Raw genomic sequence first — 23,817 nt, 5'->3', positions numbered from 1 at the left:
CCTCAGCCTCTCAAAGTGCTGGGATTACAGGCGTGAGCCACCATGCCTGGCTCAAGTGCCCATTTTGTGTGGCCCATGAGCTAAGAATGATTTTTCCATTTTTAAATGGGAAAAAAGATGAAAATAGTATTTTGTAATAGGTAAGAATTATATGAAATTCCAGTTTCAAAATCCATAAACAGTTTTTTTGGAAACAGCCACGCTCACCCATTTACGTTTTCCGTGGCTGCTTTTGTGCTACAACAGCAGAGTTAAGTATCATCCTGCTACAACCCTTGTTATTTGCTTTCAAAATTGCAATTTGTTCCAACCCATTTAATATATTTGGGAACAGTTTGATCATAACGCAAACTTCATGTTTGCTTGTGTGTGATTTCATCCTCAAGAAATACTAGGTGAATGTGGAAAACTGTACCCAGCTGAACCAAGCCTAACTAGTACACAAAACTCACACCTAAACATGTACGAGCCACCTCACTCAGCTCCCCTCCTGTGTTGAGCAACTCTTCCAACATCCACTTCCAAAGCAAAGTGCATGTCTTCAAGATAAAAGGCCATGTTTATTGTAATATTTATGTATTTCTCAACCATTTGACATATGTAAAAACCAAGCTATCTTTTTTATTTTTATTTTTTGAGATGGATTCTCCCTGTCACCAGGCTGGAGTTCAGTGGTGCAATCTCGGCTCACTGCAGCCTCCACCTCCTGGGTCAAGCGATTTTCCTGCCTCAGCCTCCCAAGTAGCTGGGATTACAGGCACGTGCCACCATGCCCAGCTAATTTTTTTTTTTTTTTTTTAAGACGGGGTTTCACCATGTTGGTCAGGCTGGTCTTGAACTCCTGACCTCAGGTGATCTGCCCGCCTTGGCCTCCAAAGTGCTTGGATTACAGGCGTGAGCCACTACGCCCGGCCTTAATTTTTGTATTTTTTAGTAGAGATGGGTTTCACCACGTTGGCCAGACTGGTCTCAATCTCCTGACCTTGTGATCTGCCCATGTCACTCTTTTTTTTTTAAACGAATGATAAGTATGTTGCCCAGGCTAGCCTCGAACACGTAGCCTCACCTCAACAACTAGCCTGAGCCACGGCAGCTCCTGTTTTTTTTGATTGTTTTTAAATGGAGTCCCACTGTGTCACCAGACTGGAGTGCAATGGTGCGGTCTCGGCTCACTGCAACCTCCACCACCTGGGTTCAAGCAGTTCTCATGCCTCAGCCTCCCAGGTAGCTGGGATTATAGGTACATGCCACCACACCCAGCTAATTTTCATATTTTTTTTTAGTAGAGAGGGGGTTTTACCACACTGGCCAGCCAGGATGGTCTGGATCTCCTGACCTTGTGATCCACCCACCTCAGCCTCCCAAAGTGCTGGGAATACAGGTGTGAGCCACTGCGCCCGACCTCATTTAAAGTTTTTGAGTGTTGTGCTTCAATCTCCATTTTCCCCATGAGACCTGTGGTTTTCGTTGTGCAATTTTTGCATGGCATAGTGACTTTTAGGAATGCATAGGTCACATTATAAAGCAGAACTGACTCTATTTGGGACAGAGACCGTATAGCCCATGAAGCCTAACTATCCCCCACTTTACAGAAAAGACTCAATGATCCCTGCTTTAGACCATTGACTTCCGCTTCCTTACCTCATACAGTCCAGAAATAGACTTAGCCACACACCAATCGAAGAAGCCAAAGCCAGTTTTATTTCACAATATTACAGTAGGATGATGGTCCTGGGCCACCCTTCTAAACCTTGTGGCCTTAGGAAAGACCTGTGTCAACAGGGCTTGCCTCCCTCTCTAGACAAGGACTCAGCCACCTCCAGGGCATCCCTGCTGCATTTTCCCTGCTGGAGGATGGGGCAGAGGGATAACGGGAGAAGAGGGCATGACCCCACCCTAGGCTGTAGCAGCTCCTCCACCACAAAGATCCTTTTGCCAGTAGCAGAAGGGAGGAAAACAGCATCCACCAGGGTTACCACCACTTGTGGTATGGCCAGGACCCCATTACATCCCCTTACAGTTGTGCTCAAAGCAATAAATTAAAAGGAGCCTTCAGCAGCAAAGCTGTCAATCACACAGGAGAAGCTGAGCACTAAGCAAAGCAAGGGGGATTTATAGCTTCTCTGGCTGAGGCCTAGGCCCCTCCCTCTAGGAGCAGCTGTCAGCACGGATTATATAGGGGCCTCCAAAGTACTGAGAGGAGCCATCTAGACTATTCCCCCGCTACGTGTCTATCAATCATGCGTGAAATTTCAGAGGAACCCCAATCCAAATGCAATAACCCTAGAAGAGGCAACACCTTTAGAAGGCACTAGAGCATTTTGGCAGTTGAAAACTCGAGCACCCCCAGGGGTGGTGGGGGCACTCAAAAGGAATGCTGGTGCATGTATCCAATTCTATCCCATCACCCTGGCCCACCCCCAGCTAGAGTTCGGGAAGGCGCTGCTGGTCAGATGCAGGAAGGAGAAGGAGCTTGACTAGCCACCGAAATGCAGACATGGCTGGCCCGGCCCCCTAGTACACACTGCAGGGATAGGTAGGACCGGACCCCTTGGGCTTTGTGAAGGGGGGACAAACGTCCCTTCAGGTTTCAGACATGGTGTGGTTTGTTCCTGGAGGCAGGGAGGTGGGTGGCAGTGGCCCCTCCTCTGCTTAGTGGCCACTCCAGAGGGCCTCTCCAGGGCTACAGGTGGATGGCTGTGACATCTGTAGGAGTGCTGGTCTGGCTGGACCCTTGGCTGCTGGAGCCCCGGGGGGTTTTGGGCGCTGGGCTGGGGCTGGTCTGAGCGGCTTCCCTGAGGCTCTCCCTGAGTGCAGTTTCGATCTGCTCCTGACAGGCCCGCAGGCAGTCCTGGGAACATGGGAGAACAGTGAAAAGTGACCACTGCGCCATAGCATCTGGCAGGTGCAGGGGAAAGACAGCTCCCAACACATGGGGAAGTCTGGGGAGGTTAGGCCACAGCCCAGCCCCAGGAATCACTCTTCAGTTCTCAGAAACTAGCAAGAGGATGTGGCAAGGGAGTGTGAGAGCAGCCCTGCATCTGACACCGAACCCCCACCCCCACTCCAGCACACCACTTGGCAAGAAAAGAGCCCCTAGGGCCAGTGCCCTTCACCCTACCCAGGACACTCGCTCTTCTCCAGACCAATGCAGATAAAAAGCTACAAAGACCCAAGGGTGTGAAACCAGAACTTGGGACCAGGTTGGGGTTGGAGGTTTCCCTCTACTGGAGGCTCAGGGCACAGCACTACTTTATGAATGGAGAGGCTGCTCCCCAGCTGCCCAGCACTCACCACTTCAGTGCCAGTGATCCCTGCCAGCACCTCTGTGAGCTGATCCCCGGACATGGAGCAGGCACCCAGGCCTTGCACTGCAGCCCCAATGCTGCCCGTGGCAATCATGGATGGCGGGTACATGGCAAAGGTATAATCTTGGAGAGGAGGAAAGGGAACCATGAGACAAGGAAACTTGAAGGATAACAGCCAGCGTGGACTTGCAACTCCTCGGAAAGTGCCAGGCAGCATGAATACAGCAGAGGACATGCTGGAAAAGTCCAGCAGTGGGTGGGGCAAGATAACAGCAAGGAAAGAAGACAGGAAAGAGTATCTTTCCTAGAGATCAGGACCAACTGCCAGTTTCCATAGGTCCAGGGAATAGATGAGACACTCCCCAGTGTGGGAACACAACTAAGGCCAAGAGACTGGGGTTCTGTTCCCAAACTATTCACTGTGAGACCTTGGGCAAGTCATTTCTCTCTATACCCTCAGTGTCCCTCCTGCAAACTGGAGGAGTCTGAGATCCCAAATAGCTCTGATTATGACCTTATTTTCTGTATTGAGACTGGGGGCTCAAAGGGGATATAATTTTCACAAATTTTGAGAGTATACACCAGAATCCCCTAATTACCTCTCACCCTTATAAATCTTCTGACTTTTCCAATTTGACAAAATTGTGGACCAGGCTCTTACCTGTAGCACAGAGGGCCAAAAAGGTCTGGGCATGCTTTTTGACCAAGGCCTGTCGCTCACGGGGCACAGGGAGCCGGTGCAGAATGAGGGCCAGGAAATCATGTGCAATCACAGCAGCCAGGTCCCACTTGAGCTTCCCTAGGACCAGCACCTCCCAGTCCTGGAAAAGCAGGAAAAGGGTGGGGTCAGTGGCTGGAGAAGAGGAGAGGAGGGAGTAAAGCAGAAGTCTCAAAGTCTCATAGCAGGGAAGCCCATCACACTTTTGAAGCCCAAGACCCCAGTTCTGTTTCTGATTTTAAGGCCTGGCACCACGGGGTTCAAGGCAGGGAAGAGGAGGGGGCATATGCTTTGAGCACTTACTGATTCTTTACTAGGTGCCAAGACAACATGTTTTACATGGATTATCCCTTTTAATCCTGTTTGGTTATGTTTAAGGGGCCAATAATCCAGGCCTTCTCTTGACTTCATTCAGGGCTCTGAGGATTTCTCCAGCCAGAGCTGAAAGACTGAAGCAGCAGATACCACAGCATCACCAGGAACGGGAGGCTCCTCTGGGATGAAGCAGACTCTCCCAACCCCAAGGATTTGTGAAAGGGAAGATCACCACTAGCTTCCCCTGCAACTCTGCATCCCAGCCAAGTCCACACTTCTTGAATCAACAGGAGGGAGTATGACTCCTCCAATGACAGCCACTGAACCTTTTCTGAGGTTCCTCAAAAGGGTAGGTTGCCCAACCCAAGCCACATCCCCTTGGTAGGATATCAGGGACGGCTCCTGAGGTATAGTGCCCCCCCACCCCCTTTAGCTGGAACCTATAGTGCCCTAAGCCACTTGACTTTCAGGAGGACAGGTGGAAGCCAAGCCAGACAGGATGGATCCAAATGATCCCTGAGGCATCAAGCCCTATCCTCACCTACCCAAGCCTACCTACCAGCGCTAGGTTTTGGGAGAAGGCTGGGAGCTCCACCCCAATCCACTCATCATGGGTTCCCAGACCTGGCCCCATATCTGAGTTGCACACATGAGGATTTCTTCATTGTTGTATCTCAGGAAGGAACTTGTGGGTTTGACTCCTTATTGAGGCAGAAATGGCAACCCCACCCAAACTCTTCCAGGCCCCAGCCACAGCTGTCTCTCTTGGCCCCAGCCTAGGTGTCAACCTCTCAAATCAGCCCCTACCCTCACAGAGCCCCAGAGAAAACAGCCTGGCCTGGAGCCATAAGTGAGGCAGAGAAATTACAACTCTACCCTCAGTGCATGTCCCAGGAGCCAACTCCTCACTCAGTAGTAAACAGAAGGGACCTAGCTTCTAAGGAAGCATCTGGAAGGTAACTGGGGGTGGGGCTCTCCCTATGGGAAAGCAAGGGGTCCTCTGTGAGGGAAGGTGTCCACCCTTCCCCATATTCAGGCAACCAGAGAATCCCAGTGTCAACTGGTAAAGAACACACCCCTGGGAGTGCTTAGCTTCAGTTTGTGACATCCCTGACTTTTAAGGTAACCTCGTCTAGCTAGAAGACCCAGATTCTACACTCATCTTCTCAGAGTGATGCTGAGGCAGGACTCTTCCCTCCTTCCTTAGGCTTCAGCCTTCTCTGCTGCACAGGGATTTGGACCAACTGGAGTTCTCAGAGGCCTCTTCCAACCCTGACCTTCTAGGAAGTCTTCTGGACATTCCACCCCCAGCTCAGGCAGAGGGAAGAGTACTTTTTGCCTGTACTGAAAAACCCTCATACGTGGGCACATACACCACCTCCATGTTTTCACAAAGAGGAAGTCCCCCTTCTACCTTCCGGCCCCAACCCCTCCAAAAACCTCTTGCTCTCTGGTCCTGGAAACTAACTCCCCTTCAGACTTGCCAAAATTTACCAGATTCATCACAAGGAGCCTCCTGGATTCCCAACACTGGCCTCCTACTCCCATCTCTGAGCTACTTGGCAGGAAGAGGAATCCTGTTCCTCGACTCACAGCAGTCAGGGGCCCCAGTACCCTGGCTTCCCTGCCAGCCAATCACAGCAGTCTGCTTGCTGCCCTCCTCCCTGGGAGATGGGGCCCAGAGACTCCTCTCAGGGTCAGCAGAAGACTTGGCAGGCCACAGAGCAAGGTGGAGGAAGGTGCCAGCTCACCCACCCTCTCCCCTAGCGCCCCCCAGGAGACAATCTGCATGTCCTAAATAACCTCTTCCAGATCCAGCAGCTCCCTCGCCTGCCTCCTCCCCAGGCTCCTTCTGAGACGGGACAGAACCGGTGACTTTCTGGCCCTGCCTGAGCCCAGCCCAAGTTTCCAGCAAGAGGCCCAGGGAGCCACTTCCCAAACCACAGGAGTGACAGCAGCTCCCCACAGTGTTATGAAAGACCTTGGTCAGAGAGGGCGGGCCGGGGGAGGGGGCACCATTATCACATCGGAAGCAGCTGCAGCCCACCTCCTGGTCTGTCCCTCAGCTTGGGCCTTTGGCTAAGGGGGAAAGAGAGAGCTGTTTCCACCAGGCCCAAAGCAGCTGCTCCAGTTCCTCAGAATGAAGACAGGGAAGGATTAGGGAGAAGCTGTCTCTTCCGGGATATCGGGATATAAGGGGAAGCAAAGAAGGTGGGATGAAATACATCAGCCCTTCCTTAAAGCAATCAGGGCCTGGCTTTAATCTGCTCTGGGAGGCTTTTCTATCACAAAGTCCACATGAGGATAAAGACTCAACCAAAGCAAACCCCCTCCCCCACATGAAGCACATTCCACTCCCCTACTCCAGTGGGGGTGTGCAGGCATGCCCTTCTGCTGCCAATAAATAACTCATGGTGGCTGTGTAAACCCAGAGGCAAAGTACTAGTGAGTGTAGACATGCAGTCTGACTTGTTGCTATCTGGGGGAAAGACCAGGAAGGAGTGGCATCCCCTGGAGGTCAGGAGGAGGGCGTTTAATGCCTGCCTGCAGCTCAAACCTGGGCGGGAGTGATACTAACCATCACACCACACTGCCCCACCGTTTCTTCCACCCTAATTCCTTTCCCAAAGGTCTCTGATCACCTTGCTCCCTCTCCAGGGTGCAGAAAGCCTGAGGTCTTAAGCTTTCCTTTTCCTGGAAAGTGGGGAGACAGTACGTGTCAGGGGTGGGGGGAGTTACACACGCACCCGCATCTGGCGGGGAGAGAGAGCGTGGTCGCTGTAGATGCACAGTTTTTCGATGGTCAGGGGCGTGGTCTCGCGCAGCTTGGAGGCCAGCAGCATGCAGACCGCACCCAGGAGCTGCAACTGCGCCTTTCGGGTGGGGACGCAGGACAGGTAGCGATCCAGGTAGTTCATGGCCAGGGGGAAGACTTCCTCCTCACAGCGCTGCTCCTCACACACCTGGGAGAGGGCGCACAGTCACTGCTGGGGCCAGAGCGTGGGGAACACAGCAGCGGGGCGGCGGGGGATGGGGGCGGGTGGTGAAGTGAAGTGGGATAGGGAGCAAAAATGGGAGAGAGGGTAAGCTACTTACAGAGACAAGGACCAATAACGGAGGAGGATGCGCCCTCCCCGAGGTGACGCCGCCCCACTTCCTCTGAGCGGCCTCCTCCCCTCTTCCCTTGGTGGGGTGGAGGTGGTAAAGCCGAGGAGCCCTTCCTCATGGAGGATTCCAAACGGAGACTCCCCTCCCCCACAGCGAGGGGAAGTGGGACGCAAGGGTCACCCATGGTAGCCAGAGAGCTGGGACCTCACCCCCATCACCGCCACCACTGCACACCCCGAGGGGAAGGGAGGAGGCTCCTGCCGCTGCCTCCCGCACTTTTCATTTCCCTGTCGGCCGGAACAGGGCGCGCGCCACCCCCACCGCCTTCCCCGCCAGAACCCCGCGACAGACACAGGAACCGGCTCCCGGGCGGGGGCGGCCGAGCCCAGGGTTTTCCAGGCGCGCTCTCCGGAGAAGGCCAGGAGGGGGAGGGAAGAGGGAGAAGCCGAAGGGGAGAGGGTGTCCCTTGTCCCGTTTTCCTGGCCCGAAGAGAGGCTCAGTTAGGGTGCCAAGTGATTGGCAGTCACAGTCGGGAGGAGCCGATTAGGGCTCGGGAAGGCAAGGGAGGCAGCCGGAGAGGGTGCCCTAGTGAAAGGCCAGGCCCCGGGAGTCTTAGCCCCGGAGCATCCTGCAGATTGCTGTGGTGACCGGGATGTCCCGGCAGGGCGGCCCCGGTGTGTCCAGAGCCGGGAGCAGTGGGGTGGGGGCCGTCCAGGCGGTACCTCCAGCATCCAGTAAGCCAGCATCTTCCGCATGTGCGGCTTGATCTCCCGCTGCACGCACTGGAAGTAGGAGGTGCGGGGCACGTAGCGCTCCTCTAGGCGGAGCAGGCTTTGCAGGACACGCTGGTCCCCCAGCAGCTGCGGGTCCGGCCCGGCCCGGGGCGCCTGCCGGGTGCCTTCGCAACACAGCAGCTCCATACTCGGGCAGAGCACAGGCAGGGCAGGAGTGCGGGCTAGCGATTCCCAAGGCAGGCGGCCGGCCAGAGAGCGCGGGGCGCACGTCTGGCGCTAGCGCTGGCGCTGGCACTATGTGGCGGATCCCCAACCCGCCCGCCGCCCGCGCGCGCGCCGCTTCCCTGACAGGCGCCCCGCCCCTCGCAACGACATAGCAACAGTGGAATGCTTGGACGTCGCAACACTTTGAGGGGCGGGGCTGCGACGCCCCGGACGGAAAGGGCTGGCTGGGCGCTCTCCCCTCCCTCTCGCGGCCCCATTGGCCCGCGGGGCGCAAGCCGGCCAGCTTCCGGGCACTCCAGGCCCTGGACCACCGGGTGCAGAGAACTTTCTAGGAGGTGGGCCTCTTCCCACCCACGGACCCTCCCATTTTGCTTCTCGGACTCTAGTCACCCAGGAAAGAATTTTTTTCCAAAGGTCATTCATTCACTTATTCATTGGTCAAACCCTACTTCACCAGCTGCTTGCTCTAAGGAATGCGATAAATAATGTCAGACCTAGTTAGTGAACGCTGCTCCAAAGCTTCACGATGTAATGACTCACTACGTCTTCACGAATACTCCGAAACTAAGGCAACTGTCGCGATCATTCAGTTGGTCCATGGCAGAGCTAGGATTGGGAAGTTGGCCTTCTTTCTCCAGATTCTGTACTCTACACCATTGTTAAACTGTGATCCCACACTTGTCCCGTGGGTGGGCATCGCCTGGGAGCTGGTTAGAAATGCAGACTCTCCAGGAGGCTGAGGCAGGAGAATTGCCTGAACCCAGGAGGCGGAGGTTGCGGTGAGCCGAGATCGCGCCATTGCACTCAAGCATGGGTAACAAGAGCGAAACTCCGTCTCAAAAAAAAAAAAAAAAAAAAGAAATGCAGACTCTCAGGCCCACCGCTAACCTGAATCAGAATCTGCATTTTAACTAGATGTCTGTGTACTTTAAAGTATTAGTGCTTTAGCCTAAATCAGCATATCACAGAATGGAAAGGCGATTGAGTCATGGCCTCACCTTGTTAAGTTGGTTGCCTGGCTTTGGACAAGCCCCTAAGTTGGCCTTAGTTTCTGTTTGGGGAAACTGTGGATGGAGAAACTAGATTCTCACTGAATCAGTTTCTTGCACAGACTCTGTGAGATCTACCGGTTGCATTTCTTCCACCTCCCAAACTTTTGGTTACTTTGTAGTTTTACCAGAAGCTGTATTTGACCAAGAGGCAGATAACAGACCTCCAATAATGCTCCAAATGGGAGGAGGCCGTGAGGATCCCTGCCCTTACTGGGGTCCTCCCACCCTAGGAGACACTAAGGAAATGTCTCCTCCCTTACTAAGGAAGTAACTAGAGAAATGACACTATGTAGAAGATGTAAGTTCTATGCCAACCATTTTCTCAGTTAATTATTCTTTTTGTTTGTTTTAAGACGAAGTCTCATTCTGTTGCCCAAGCTGGAGTGTAGTGGTGCGATCTCGGCTCACTGCAACCTCCACCTTCCGGGTTCAAGCGATTCTCCTGCCTCAGCCTCCCAAGTAGCTGGGACTACAGGCATAAGCCACCATGCCCGACTAATTTTTGTATTTTTAGTAGAGACGGGTTTCACTATGTTGGCCAGGCTGGTCTCAAACTCCTGACCTTGTGACCACCTGCCTCCAAAAGTGCTGAGATTACAGGCTTGAGCCCCTGCGCCCAGCCGAATTATTCTTTCTATAATAAATTGTATTGTAGTTTTCATATCATAAAATATTCTTTTGCATTTTAGAAAACTTCAAAAATACAAATTAGCCACAAAAAAGAAAATAATCATTTGCAATTTGCCATCCAGAAATAACCATTTAATATATCAATCTTTATTTTTCTAATCTTTGTTCTATGAAAAAACACACATTTTAAATGGGATCATCGCAAACTGTTTTGTAAGCTTTTTTCATTAAAAAAATACCGTTAAAAAAATGCCATTAAATATTCTAGGACATAATTTGTAATGGGTACATAGTATACCATTAGGTGAACATACAAAAGGTATTTTGGCAAACATTGAAATTTAAATTATTTCTAGTTCTTCCCCATTAGAAACAATACTGTAAAATATTTTTGTGGTAATAACTTTGTGCACACTCATGATTATTTCTAGAAGTGAATTAATTTCTAGAAGTGGAATTTCCCAATTTAAGATTAGGAAACATTCTAAGGCTTTTGATATACTTCTTTTTTTTTTTTGAGATGGTGTCTTGCTCTGTCACCCAGGCTGGAGTGCAGTGGCGCAACCTCAGGCCACTGCAACCTCCGCCTCCTGAGTTCAAGCAATTCTCCTACCTCAGCCTCCTGAGTAGCTGGGATTACAGGCACACACCACCACGCCCGGCTAATTTTTGTCTTTTTTTGTTTAGTAGAGACAGGGTTTCGCCATATTGTCCAGGATAGTCTCGAACTCCTGACCTGGTGATCCACCTGCCTCAGCTTCCCAAAGTGCTGGCCTGGCTTATGATGTTAAACACATGGTCTGGTGTATGGAGAGGACCCTCCAGGGCCCAGAGCCACACCCTTCTGCCACTCCACTCCCTCACTGTGTGACTTTGGCTAAGTTATATCGCCTCTCTGTGCCTCAGTTTCCTTTTCTGAAAATAGTAATAACAGTAGTACATCCCCTATAGAGGTTGTGAAGATGAAATGGGTTGATTCGTGTAAAATACATAGAAAAGTGGCTAGCACGTGGTGAGCCCTTTTTTAATAAGTTAATTGTGATTGTGGGACTTAAAAGCATAAAGTTGGCCAGGCAAGGCGGCTCACACCTGTAATCCCAGCACTTTGGGAGGCCGAGATGGGTGGATCATGAGGTCAAGAGATCGAGACTATCCTTATCAACATGGTGAAACCCTGTCTCTACTAAAAGTACAAAAATTAGCTGGGCTTGGTGGCAGATGCCTGTAATCCCAGTTACTCAGAAGGCTGAGGCAGGAGAATTGCTTGAACCCGGGAGGCGAGGTTGCAGTGAGCTGAGATCACACCACTGCACTCCATCCTGGGAGACAGAACGAGACTCCGTCTCAAAAAAAAAAAAAAATCTCAACACAGCATTCTAGGTAGCACTACCAAATCAGAGCTGTTTTGAATTGACCTGTTTTCCATTTCCGTTTTACATCGGAGGCTGCCTTTTTGTCAACACTACAAGGATGTCCAATAGGCACGTTAAACTCAATTTCTCCAAAACTGATACCTTAATATTTCCCCAACAAACTAGCTCTAACTACAGGCTCATCTCAGACAATGACAACGCCATCCTTCCAGTGGCTCAGGCCAAACACTTGGTGTCATTCCTGACTCCTTTCTTTCAAATCCCACACACTCCATCAGCAGATCATAGAGGAGCTACTAATAATTTCAAAATATCTCCAAACTCTACTTTTTTCCTCCTCCTCTGTTACCTCCTCTGTCCAAACTCAATTCTTCCATGAACTTACTGGTCCCCCACATCCAACCTGCAACCCACTTTTGGTTGATTCCATGTCAAAAATACATCTCCAATCCTTTTCTCGATTTCTGCTGCTAGCCCCCAGTCTGAGTTTCGTCATCTCTTACCTGGATTACAGTGGTATCCTCCTGCCCAGTCTCCCTGATCCACCCTTGGCCCTCTGGTCTAGTCTCAACCCATCATCCCTCAATGGCTCTCCATTTCACTTTAAGTGACTGCCACAGACCCTGCAACATCTGTACTCCCACCCCATTTTCCACTACTCTCCTTCACTCTGCTCTGGCCACACTGGTGCATGGAACACACCAAGCATACATGTTCTCTTTGCACTTGCTGTTCCATCTGCCTGGAATGTTCTGCCTCCGGATATCCACATGGCCCACTCCCTCCACTTCCTTCAGGAAATCCAAAAGTTGGATTCCTTTTACAACTTTTCCTGGCCATCCTACTTAAATGTTTAATGTCAGCTGCCTAGCCCTGACACTTCTTATGCTCTTTCACTGCTTTATTTTTCTGCTTACCACTCATCACTAGTATACCAGATACTTTACTTGCACATTCTGTTTACAGCTTGTCTACTCCCACACCACACCACCAAAACAGGATGGTATCCGGTTCATAGTAGATGTTCAATAAATCTTTTTAAAATTTTTTTTTTTTGAGTCAGGGTCTCACTCTGTCACCGGGGCTGGAATGCAGTGGCATGATCATAACTCACTGCAACCTTTATCTCCCAGGCCCAAGTGATCTTCCCACCTCAGCTTCCCAAGTAGCTGAGACTATAGGCATGCACTACCACGTGTGGTTCAATAAATCTTTTTTGAGTTAATGAATAAAACAAACTGGATATAAGAAAAACACCAGCATACACCACATGATAAATGGCAACTCACATGTGGTAAGGGAGCTGGTGGCGCCAGACACAGTAGATAGCACATGTCCCATACAAAGGCCAAGAGGTGCCGCTTAGCTTCAGACTTTTGCTACACCATGGTAATGACTGTGGCCATAGATTCCCTGCTTTCCCAAGATAATATTTCTTAGATCAGCAGTAGTGGCTCATGCCTGCAATCCCTCCACTTTGAGAGGCTGAGTTGGGAGGATCACAGAGGCCAGGAGTTCAAGACCAGCCTAGGTAGCATTGTGAGACCCCATTATTAGAAAAGAAGAAGGACAGGAGTGATGGCTCATGCCTGTAATCGCAGCACTTTGGGAGGCTGAGGCCTGGCCAATGTGGTGAAACCCCAACTCTACTGAAAGTACAAAAATTAGCCAGCCATGGTGGCACACACCTGTAATCCTACTCAGGAGGCTACTCAGGAGGCTGAGGTAGGAGAATCACTTGAACCTGGGAGGCAGAGGTTGCAGTGAGCCAAGATAGCACCACTGTACTCCACCCTGGGGGACACAGTGAGACTGCGCCTCAAAAGAAAAAAATTTCAGCCAGGCACGATGGCTCATGCCTGTAATCCCAGCACTTTGGGAGGCTGAGACAGGTGGATCACCTGAGGTCAGGAGTTCAAGACCACCCTGGCCAACATGGTGGCCAGGTTGCAATAAGCCGAGATCAAGCCACTGCACTCCAGCCTGGGTGACAGAGCAAGACTCTATCTCAAAAAAAAAAAAAAAGAAAAAAGAAAAGAAATTTCTTTTTTCTTTTTTTTTTTTTAGAGATGGGATTTCACCATGTTGGCCAGGATGGTCTCGATCTCTTGACCTTGTGATCCGCCCACCTTGGCCTCCAAAAGTGCTGGGATTACAGGCGTGCGCCACCGCACCCGGCAAAAAATTTCTTAAAAAATATTTATTATTGGCTGGGTGCAGTGGCTCACGCCTGTAATCCCAGCACTTTGGGAGGCCGAGGTGGGTGGATCATGAGGTCAGGAGTTCAATACCAGCCTGGCCGAGATGGTGAAACCCCATCTCTACTAAAAATATAAAAATTAGCCAGGCGTGGTCGTGGGCGCTTGTAATCCCAGCTACTCAGGAAGCTGAGGCAGAGAATCACTTGAACCCAAGAGGCAGAGGTTGCAGCAAGCCGCGATCACACCACTGTATTCCAGCCTAGGCAACAGAGCAAAACTCTGTCTCAAAAGAAAAAAAAAATATTTATTACTTCAGTTGAAAAACAGTAACAAAACCATGCAGGACACACATAATGGGTCTATACACTGAGTGTGAGGGACAGAAAGCAGTTTTCAATTTCTAGCTTATAAGCTGCTTGGGGCCAAGTGTGGTGGCTCACGCTTGTAATCCCAGCACTTTTGGAGGCCGAGGCAGGTGGATCACAAGGTCAGAAGTTCAACACCAGCCTGGCCAAGATGGTGAAACCCCGTCTCTACTAAAAATACAAAAATTAGCCAGGCACGGTGGCAGACGCCTGTAATCCCAGGTACAAGGGAAGCTGAGGCAGGAGAATGCTGAACCTGGGCGGCAGAGGTTGCAGTGAGCCGAGATCGCGCCACTGCACTCCAGCCTGGGTGATACAGTGAGACTCCATCTCAAAAAAAAAAAAAAAAAAAGAAAAGAAGCTTCATGGGAAAAGAAACCTCAGGAAACCTGTCAAGTCCCTCCTCATGAAATACAACCTATATATTTACGCATTTGCTTTTTCTTCCTCTTTCTGGCTGTCTCGGTTCTGAATTATGAGGCTTTCCTGTTCTGTCATTCTGCTTGTGTTTCCTGTTCCACAGATAAGAGTGAGGGGCACACAGGGCCCCAGTTGTGGAAGGGTAACCTGCTACAGCAGTATACCTGCAAAGAGAGCTGTGCTTGGCTGTCGGCTGGCAAGCATTCCTCATTATAGGCAGGAGGTAGCACTGGCATTGGTTAAGCATACTCAGTAAGTGAGCTCCGGATTTGCTTGATGCCCAGCTCTGCTATTTGCCCACTGTGTGTTTGTATGATCCTGGGCAAGTTACTTAACTTTTCTGTCCCAGGCTTCTCATTGGCAAAAGGGATATGGTAACAACTCCTGTTTCATATGGTGAGTGAGAGGTTTAATATGAGAAAAGCACTTTCAACCGTCCCAGGCTCATAGTAGGTGGTCAAAAAAGGTAGCTGTGATCATTATCAATCAGGTGCCTTATCATGTGCCTTCCATGCGTCGGGCAGGCTTTCAGAAGCCCTGGGACATTCTAGACATGGGTCAGAGATGAGACGCCTCCCTTTTGACTGGGCACGGTGGCTCACACTTGAAATCCCAGCAGGTTGGGGGGCTAAGGCGGGAGGATTGCCTGAGCTCAGGAGTTTGAAACCAGCTGGGAGTTTGAGGCCAGTAAAGACCACCTTACTGTTAACTATGGTGGACAAATGGAGCTCAATCCTTCCTTGGAACTGGAAGACAATCAAAAGTGCGTGCCTCCTGAGTTTGGGAGTTCCAGACTAGACTGGCCAACATGGTGAAACCCCATCTGTACTAAAAATACAAAAATTAGCCGGGCGTGGTGGCGTGTGCCTGTAATCCAAGCTACTTAGGAGGGTGAGGCAGGAGAATCACTTGAACCTGGGAAGTGGAGGTGTGGTGAGCCAAGATTGCGACACTGCACTCCAGTCTGAGCAACAAGAGTGAAATTCCGTCTCAAAATAAATAGATAAATAAAAGTGCATGCCTGGCAGCTACTGTACCTGAGGGGCAAGGGAGCAGGAAGATTTGTCTACCAATTCCCAACGGCCATTGGATGAGGGCTGCTTGGGGATGGAGGAGAAGTGGAAGTAATTCCCCAGTACGTCTAACCTTTTTGTGGGAGGACGCTACGGACTCTGATAGTCGGAACAAGCCCTCAAGCAAAGTGACAGTGCCAGCACTTGGAAGTGAGGCTGGTGTACTCTCGAATGGTAAGTGCCACGGACACCTGGGTGGAGACCAACTAAATTGTGCTACAGTGGCAGAGCTGGGACTCCAACCAAGGCAATCAAATGCCAGAGCCCACGTTCTAAGCCCAAATAAATACCTTGTGCTCATTTAAAAGGAGAGAGAGAAAGAGAGATATCAAACCTGGGATTTTATCAATTTTCTTCTTAATGAAAAATTTAAATATTACATAGACAATAGCAGAGGGGGCACATGGATGTGGCAGTTGTGAGGGTGGCCAAGGACAGGCAATCGAGAATTGATGGAAGATGAATAAAAGTGCAAAACAAGCCTGGTGAAGGGGCTCACGCCTGTAATCCCAACACTTTGGGAGGCCGAGGCAGGCAGATCACCTGAGGTCAGGAGTCCTAGACCAGCCTGGTCAACATGGTGAAAACCTGTCTTTACTAAAAATACAAAAATTAGCCAAGCATGGCGGTGGGCGCCTGTAATCCCAGCTACTTGGGAGGCTAAAGCAGGAGAATTCCTTGATCCCAGGAGGCAGAGGTTGTAGTGAGCTGAGATCACGCCACTGCACTCCAGCTTAGGCGACAGAATGAGAATCCGGCTCAAAAAAAAAGGTGCAAAACATTGAGTCTGAAGACCTTGACTTGAGTCCCAGGACCTGGCTCTGTCCCAACTATATATAAACAACAGGGCAAGTGCCTCGTCTCTGGGAGTTTTTCTCAGTCTGTCAAAGGGGGATAACAAGACGATTTAGAGGGTGGCTCTAAGACTGGGTGAGATAATGCAGGAGTTAAAAAGTAAACTGTGTAGTGGCAGGCAAATCCAAGGGGTCATTATTTGGGTTCCCAAGGAATCTCATGGAGAACCAGTAAGAATGGGGACTCCCATTTTGCGCTTCCTTGTGTGACCCAACAGACCCCCCCACCTTCACCACTCCAGCCTCTTTTTTGTGAAAAGAACCCAGGTTTTGTTGAGGTATCAGGTGGTTTTGTGTTTTAGGGGAGGTCAGGCACTCCCTGGTCTTGCAGGTTGAAAGACCAGGTGTCCGTGGTACTTACCATTTGACAGTACACTCCAAGTGTCTCCAAACCAAATCATGGTAATTCCAAAAGTGGTTTAGGAATGGGCACTTGCTGTAATTCTGCCCAATCAATCAAGTGTGGAGGTGAGTTTGCTAAAGGACTTCCATCAATAAGGCACAGGAGGAAAACAGCTTTTTTCCTGCTCTGAGAATGGAGAAAGACATGCTCATATTATTAAATACTTACAGCCGGGCATGGTGGCTCACGCCTGTAATCCCAGCACTTTGGGAGGCCGAGGCGGGTGGATCACGAGGTCAAGAGATTGAGACCATCCTGGTCAACATGGTGAAACCCCGTCTCTACTAAAAATACAAAAAATTAGCTGGGCATGGTGGCACATGCCTGTAATCCCAGCTACTCAGGAGGCTGAGGCAGGAGAATTGCCTGAACCCAGGAGGTGGAGGTTGCGGTGAGCCAAGATCGCGCCATTGCACTCCAGCCTGGGTAACAAGAGTGAAACTCCATCTCAAAAAAAAAAAAAAAAACTTACTATGTGCCAGGCACTATTTTAAGAGTTTGAAAAAGAAAAACTTATTTTGAAAAAATTTTTGTTGGCTGGGTGCAGTGGCTAATGTCTTTAATCCCAGTGCTATGAGAGGCTGAGGCTGGTGGATCACCTGAGGCCAGGAGTTTGAGACCAGCCTGGCCAACATGGCAAAACCCCATCTCTACTAAAAGTACAAAAATTAGCCAGGTGTGGTGGAGTGCACCTATAGTCCCAGCTACTCAGGAGGCTGAGGCAGGAGAATTGCTTGAACCTGGGAGGTGGAGGTTGCAGTGAGCCAAGATGGCCCCACTGGCCACTGCACTCCAGACTGGGCAACAGAACAAGGTTTTGCCTAAAAAAAAAAAAAAAACACCGGGTGTGTTGGCTCACACCTGTAATCTCAGCACTTTGGGAGGTCTAGGCAGGTGAATCACTGAGGTCATGAGTTTGAGACCAGCCTGGCCAACATGGCAAAACCCCATCTCTACTAAAAATACAAAAATTAGCTGGGCATAGTGGCACAAGCCAGTAATCCTAGATACTCAGGAGGCTGAGGCAGGAGAATCACTTGAACCCAGGAGGCAGAGGTTGCAATGAGCTGAGATCGCAACACTGCACTCCAGCCTGGGTGACAGAGCAAGACTCTGTCTCCAAAAAAAAAATTTTTTTTTGTTTAGAGATGGAAGAGGCTTCACCATGGTACCCAGGCTGGCCTTGAACTCCTGGCCTCCAGAGATCCTTCTACTTCAACCTCCCAAAGTGCTAGGATTACAGATGTGAGCCATCCTGCCTAGCCTCATTCATTGAATCCACATGATATCAAACTTTTGAATTAAAGTACTATTTTGCATTGCAACAGTCAAGAAAAGAAAAAAAATTTTTTTAAGTACCATTATACCATTTAACAGAGGAGTTAAGCAGTTTACCCAATTGTCCTACAGTGATGGGTTTTGCAGCCAGGTTTGGCATGTAGAATCAACACGCTTAACCACTGTGCTGTGATGCCTGGAGCAGCTGCAGCCATCTTGCAATAATGAAAGAAGGAGCTGGCACCTGAGAATGACTGAAATGAATTTCCTTCCTTGATGATGTTGCTCAGCTGCTGAATTAACCAATCCTGAACCACCTACCTCTGGACTTTTTGTGATGTGTGAAATATATAACATTTTCCTATTGTGTAAGCTATGTTTATCCCTCACATTAAATATCTCTACTATCCCTGATTTCTCTACTAACACCCACCTGATGGGGCAACCTTCAATAGCAAACAGGTAAGAGTTCTCCCAAACATTTAAGAAAGAAGTAACTTCAATCTCACACAAACACTTTTAGAGAATATATGAGTTGAGGTTCACTTCAACTCATTTTTAATGTAATGATTCCAAAACCCAACAAGAACAGTATGTGAAAAAAAAAATTGCACTTATGAACATGGATGCAAATCCTAAGCAAAATATTAGCAAACCGATTCCAGCCAATAAAGTAAAAAGGGTAATAGGTTGTGATTAAGTTGACTGTATACCAAAGTGCATGGTTAGTTTATTATTTTGGAAAAAAAATCAATATAATTGATCAGACTAACAGATTAAAGAGGGAAAATCATATGACTACATCAACAGATACCAAAAAAGTATTTGTTAAAAGTCAACATCCATTCATAAGAAAAAACTCTTGGAAAAGCAGGGATAAATGGGAACTTCCCTAATCTTACATAGGGTAGCTATTGAAACCCCACAGCAAACATCTTAGTAGTGTCACATCAAAAGTAAACCAGACAATGTAATCCCAGCACTTTGGGAGGCTAAGGAGGCAGGAGGATTGCTTGAGGCCAGGAGTTTTAAACCAGCTTGGGCAACTAAGTGAGACCCTGTCTCTACTAAAACAAAAATAATTAGAAGTTAAAAATTAGCCAGGTATGGTGACGCATGCCTGTAGTCCCAGCTACATGGGAGGCTGGGGCAGGAAGATTGCTTATGCCTAGGAAGTCAAGGCTGCAGTGAGCTGTGATCGAACCTAGGCAACAGAGCAAGACCCCATCTCAAAAGAAAATGAAAAATTCAACCTGAGAAAGCTGATTAAATAAAAATTTTAAATATATATCTATATATAGATATATATTTAAATGTAGAGCCAAGTGTGGTGGCTCACACCAGCAATCCCAGTACTTTGGGAGGCTGATCACCCGAGGTCAGGAGTTAGAGACCAGCCTGGCCAACATGGTGAAACCTCGTCTCTACTAAAAATACAAAAATTAGTCAGACGTGGTGGTAAGCACCTGTAATCCTAGCTACTTGGGAGGCTGAGGCAGGAGAATCACTTGAACCTGGGAGGCGGAGGTTGCAGTGAGCCGAGATCGTGCCACTGCACTCCAGCCTGGGTGACAGGAGTGAGACTCCATCTCGAAAAAAAAAAAAGTTTAATTAATTAATAAATAAATATAAACCAGGCAAATGTCAAGCATGTCAGTCCAGTGGGCAGATCTAGGGCCTTTAGAAAGGGCTGGGAAAGACCATGAGGTGCTAGCTCCTCCTCCATTACCAACCTGGCCAGAATTTTCATGGTACTAAGCAAGGCCGATCCTCAACATTCTAAAGGTAGACAATATTCACACCCCGCTCGAGACTTACACATGTTTATGTATGGCACCATCTTTCTTTCTTTCTTTCTTTTTATTTTTATTTATTTATTTTTTTTAAAGACGGGGTTTCACCATGTTGGTCAGGCTGGTCTTGAACTCCCGACCTCAGGTGATCTGCCCGCCTTGGCCTCCAAAGTGCTTGGATTACAGGCGTGAGCCACCACGACTGGCCTCTCTTTCTTTCTTTCTTTTGAGATGTAGTCTCCCTCTGTCACCCAGGCTGGAGTGCAATGGCATGATGTCGGCTCACTGCAATCTCCATCTCCCGGGTACAAGTGATTCTCCTGCCTCAGCCTCCCAAGTAGCTGGGATTACAGGCACAATGCCACCATGCCTGGCTAATTTTGTATTTTTAGTAGAGACAAGGTTTCATCATGTTGGCCAGGCTGGTCTCGAACTCCTGACCTCAGGTGATCCACCCACCTCGGCCTCCCACAGTGCTGGGATTATAGGCATGAGCCACCTCGCCCAGCCCCAAACCCTTCTTTAAAAGGCTGGGCCTACATTTCTGTTGCAAAGCCTCCCAGAGAGCCTCATCTTCACACTGCTTCCAGACAGATCCAGATCAATGGCCCAAGGCCATCAGATTAATCTCTTACTGACACTCCTTTCATCTCCAGTCCAAGGACCTGCTTATCAGGTCTAATTTAAAAGACAACCAGCCTGGCTTTCAAAGTTTGCCTTCAAGAAGACGCCCCAGCTGCCCTATCCAATTTTATCTCAGCCCTAGCACTCCAGCCCACCAGCCCACCTCTGGGCCTTATCACCCACCACCGGCATCCTGCTCCTTTCTCCAAATCCAGCCTCTTCCCTTAAGTCCTAGCTCCTGGCCCATCTCTTCCCTGAAGCTCCCAAGGGGTGGAATTGAAAGATCACAGATATTTATGGCCAGAAGGATCGATGACGCTTAAGGGCACACACATCCACTTGGTTTTTCTCAACTATTCTCCTTGTTTCCTGTTAATAAATCGCGTTTTCTCCCAAAAGAATGGAAACTCCTGGGCGTAGGCACCACATCGTTGTAGTTCCAAAGGTTAACCTGCTGGAAGAGGTACCCTGCTGGAAGAGGTATCCTGCGTGAAGAGGTATGCTTTGATTCCTACCTCCTTGTTTGGATGGTCTTTTCCCAACCTGTTGTCAGCCATTCACAGTTGCAGATTCCTTTAATTGTAGGTTATTTGCTTTTTCATTTCTATATATTTTGTAGAGATGGGGGTCTCTCTATGTTGTCCGAGCTGGTCTCAAACTCCTGGCCTCAAGCAATCCTCCTGCCTTATTACAGGTATAAGCCATCAATCCTTATTTTATCTATACTTCCTTTCTTCCTTCCCTTCCCTTCCTCCCTCTGTCCTTTCCTCCCTCCTTCCTTCCTTCTTTCTTTCTTTTTTTTTTTTTTGAAACAGCGTCTCGCTCTGTTGCCCAGGCAGACAGACTAGTGGTGCAATCTCAGCTCACTGCAACCTCCGCCTCCTGGGTTCAAGTGATTCCTTGCCTCAGCCTCCTAAGTAACTGGGACTACAGTTGCATGCCACCAAGCCCGGCTAATTTTTGTATTTTTAATAAAGATGGGGTTTCAGCATGTTGGCCAGGTTGGTCTCCAACTCTTGACCCCAAGTGATCTGCCCGCCTCAGCCTCCCAAAGTGCTGGGGTTAGATGTGTTAGCCACCATGACCTGACTATTTTTTTCTTTTTTCTTTTTCTTTTTTTTTAGACAGAGTCTTGCTCTGTCGCCCAGGCTGGAGTGCAATGGCTCAGTCTCAGCTCACTTGAACCTCCATCTTCCGGGTTCAAGCAATTTTCCTGTCTCAGCCTCCTTTGTAGTTGGGATTACAGGCACTCACCATCATGGCTGGCTAATTTTTTTTTTTTTTTTTTGAGACGGAGTTTCACTCTTGTTAACCAGGCTGGAGTGCAATGGCGCGATCTCGGCTCACCGCAACCTCCGCCTCCTGGGTTCAGGCAATTCTCCTGCCTCAGCCTCCTGAGTAGCTGGGATTACAGGCACGTGCCACCATGCCCAGCTAATTTTTTGTATTTTTAGTAGAGACGGGGTTTCACCATGTTGACCAGGATGGTCTCGATCTCTTGACCTCGTGATCCACCCGCCTCGGCCTCCCAAAGTGCTGGGATTACAGGCGTGAGCCACCGCACCTGGCTAATTTTTGTATTTTTAGTGGAGATGGCGTTTTGCCATGTTGGTCAGACTGGTCAGACTTGTCTCGAACTCCTGGCCTCAGGTGATCCACCTGCCTCAGCCTCTCAAAGTGTTGGGATTACAGCCATGAACCACTGTGCCTGGCCTACTTTTTCATTCTTTTTTTTTTTTTTTTGAGACAGAGTCTCAGTCACCCAGGCTGGAGTGCAGTGGCGTGATCTCGGCTCACTGCAACTTCTGCCTCCCAGGATCAAGCCATTCTCCTGCCTCAGCATCCTGAGTAGCTAAGATTACAGGCGCCTGCTACCACACGCGCCTAATTTTTGTGTTTTTAGTAGAGGGGTTTTGCCATGTTGATCAGGCTGGTCTTGAACTCCTGACCTCAAGTGATTCGCCCACCTCGGCCTCCCAAAGTGCTGGGATTACAGCCGTGAGCCACCACGCCCAACCCTACTTTTTCATTCTTAAATTGTCATTAGTGTTCTTACAGCATGGAGCAAAATATATGTATTTATATTTTTATCAAAGATCCATACTTCCCCCAAACAAAAAACCCTGCTAGGTGAGTCATTCTATTCTGTACAGTAGAATTTGTATCATTCATTCACTTAGTCCACAGACCTTTACTGAGACCCTATCAAACACAAGATATACCTGGGGCCACAAACAATACAAAGACAAAACAGTTCTTTTCTCTTAAAGAGAATACAATCTCCTGGGGGAATTTAGATGTGCTTTGCTTTCCTTCTTAATAATTTACCTTTACTTGGTTCTTTAATTGACTCAAGTATGTGGGTTTGAGGCTTTGACTCATCATGTGGCCAGAAAGTTCCCTGAAATCAGGAATTGAATCTTCTAATTTTTTGGTATGTAGGTAGGGTAAGAACATGTTCCAGTTAGTGTCAGTCGTGTTTTGGCATATTTATTAATGGTGCACGCTTTCAGTCTCAGAAGTGTCCCAGTTTGGAAACAAGTGTTGGTCACGATGTGGAGAAATTAGAACATTCATACATTGCTGGTGAAAATGTAAAATGGTATTGCTACATCAGAAAACACTTCTGCAGTTCCTCAAAATGTTCAACAGAGTTAACATCTAACTGGCAGGGTGCTGTGGCTCATGCCTGTAATCCCAGCATTTTGGGAGGCCGAGGCGGGCAGATCACCTGAGGTCAGGAGTTTGAGACCAGCCTGGCCAACATGGAGAAACTCTGTCTCTACTAAAAATACAAAAAAATTAGCCAGTTTGTGGCGGTCGCCTGTAATCCCAGCTACTTGAGTGGCTGAGGCAAAAGAATCGTTTAAACCCAGAAGTTAGAGGTTGCAGTGAGCTGAGATCATTCCATTGTACTCCAGTCTGGGCGACAGAGCAAGACAATACCTCAAAAAAAAAAAAAAAAAAAAAAAAAAGAGTTACCATCTAACCTAGCAATTTCACTTCTAGGTATACACCATGAAAAATAAAAACATGCCGGGCACAGTGGCTCATGCCTGTAATCCCGGCACTTTGGGAGGTCAAGGCAGGCAAATCACCTGAGGTCGGGAGTTTGAGACCATCTTGACCAATATGAAGAAACCCCGTCTCTACTAAAAATGCAAAATTAGCTGGGTGTGGTGGCACATGCCTGTAATCCCACTCAGGAGGCTGAGGCGGGAGAATCTCTTGAACCGGGCGGCAGAGGTTGCAGTGAGCCAAGATCATGCCATTGCACACTCCAGCTGGGGCAACAAGAGCAAGACTCTGTCTCAAAAACAACAACAACAACAACAACAAAAAC

At 48.9% G+C, this 23,817-nt stretch overlaps 1 protein-coding gene across 6 annotated transcripts in view; it reads right to left on the bottom strand.

The window, feature by feature from the left end:
- Positions 1-1,678: 1,678 nt before the first annotated feature.
- Positions 1,679-23,817, bottom strand: part of CCND3 (cyclin D3) — a 117,536-nt gene continuing 95,397 nt past the window's right edge. Inside the window, exons 1-6 of one of the 6 annotated variants that reach the window (XM_012448646.3) lie at positions 8,173-8,426; positions 7,682-7,895; positions 7,089-7,304; positions 3,970-4,129; positions 3,295-3,431; positions 1,679-2,851 (exon numbers count right to left, since the gene is read on the bottom strand). In XM_012448646.3, the coding sequence (XP_012304069.2) occupies positions 2,684-2,851; positions 3,295-3,431; positions 3,970-4,129; positions 7,089-7,304; positions 7,682-7,895; positions 8,173-8,369 (1,092 nt within the window). In that variant the 5' untranslated portion in view covers positions 8,370-8,426 and the 3' untranslated portion in view covers positions 1,679-2,683. Of the gene's footprint in view, positions 2,852-3,294; positions 3,432-3,969; positions 4,130-7,088; positions 7,305-7,437; positions 7,653-7,681; positions 7,896-8,171; positions 8,533-16,737; positions 16,757-23,817 lie in introns of those variants that run through there. The other 5 variants (XM_064361049.1, XM_012448642.2, XM_012448644.3 and 2 more) reach the window with 5 other exon arrangements.

Source organism: Aotus nancymaae, unplaced genomic scaffold, assembly GCF_030222135.1.
Source record: "Aotus nancymaae isolate 86718 unplaced genomic scaffold, 86718_ANA_hifiasm-v0.15.2.pri h1tg000040l, whole genome shotgun sequence".
Lineage (NCBI taxonomy): Eukaryota > Metazoa > Chordata > Mammalia > Primates > Aotidae > Aotus > Aotus nancymaae.
This window is presented reverse-complemented; position numbering and strand designations above follow the sequence as displayed.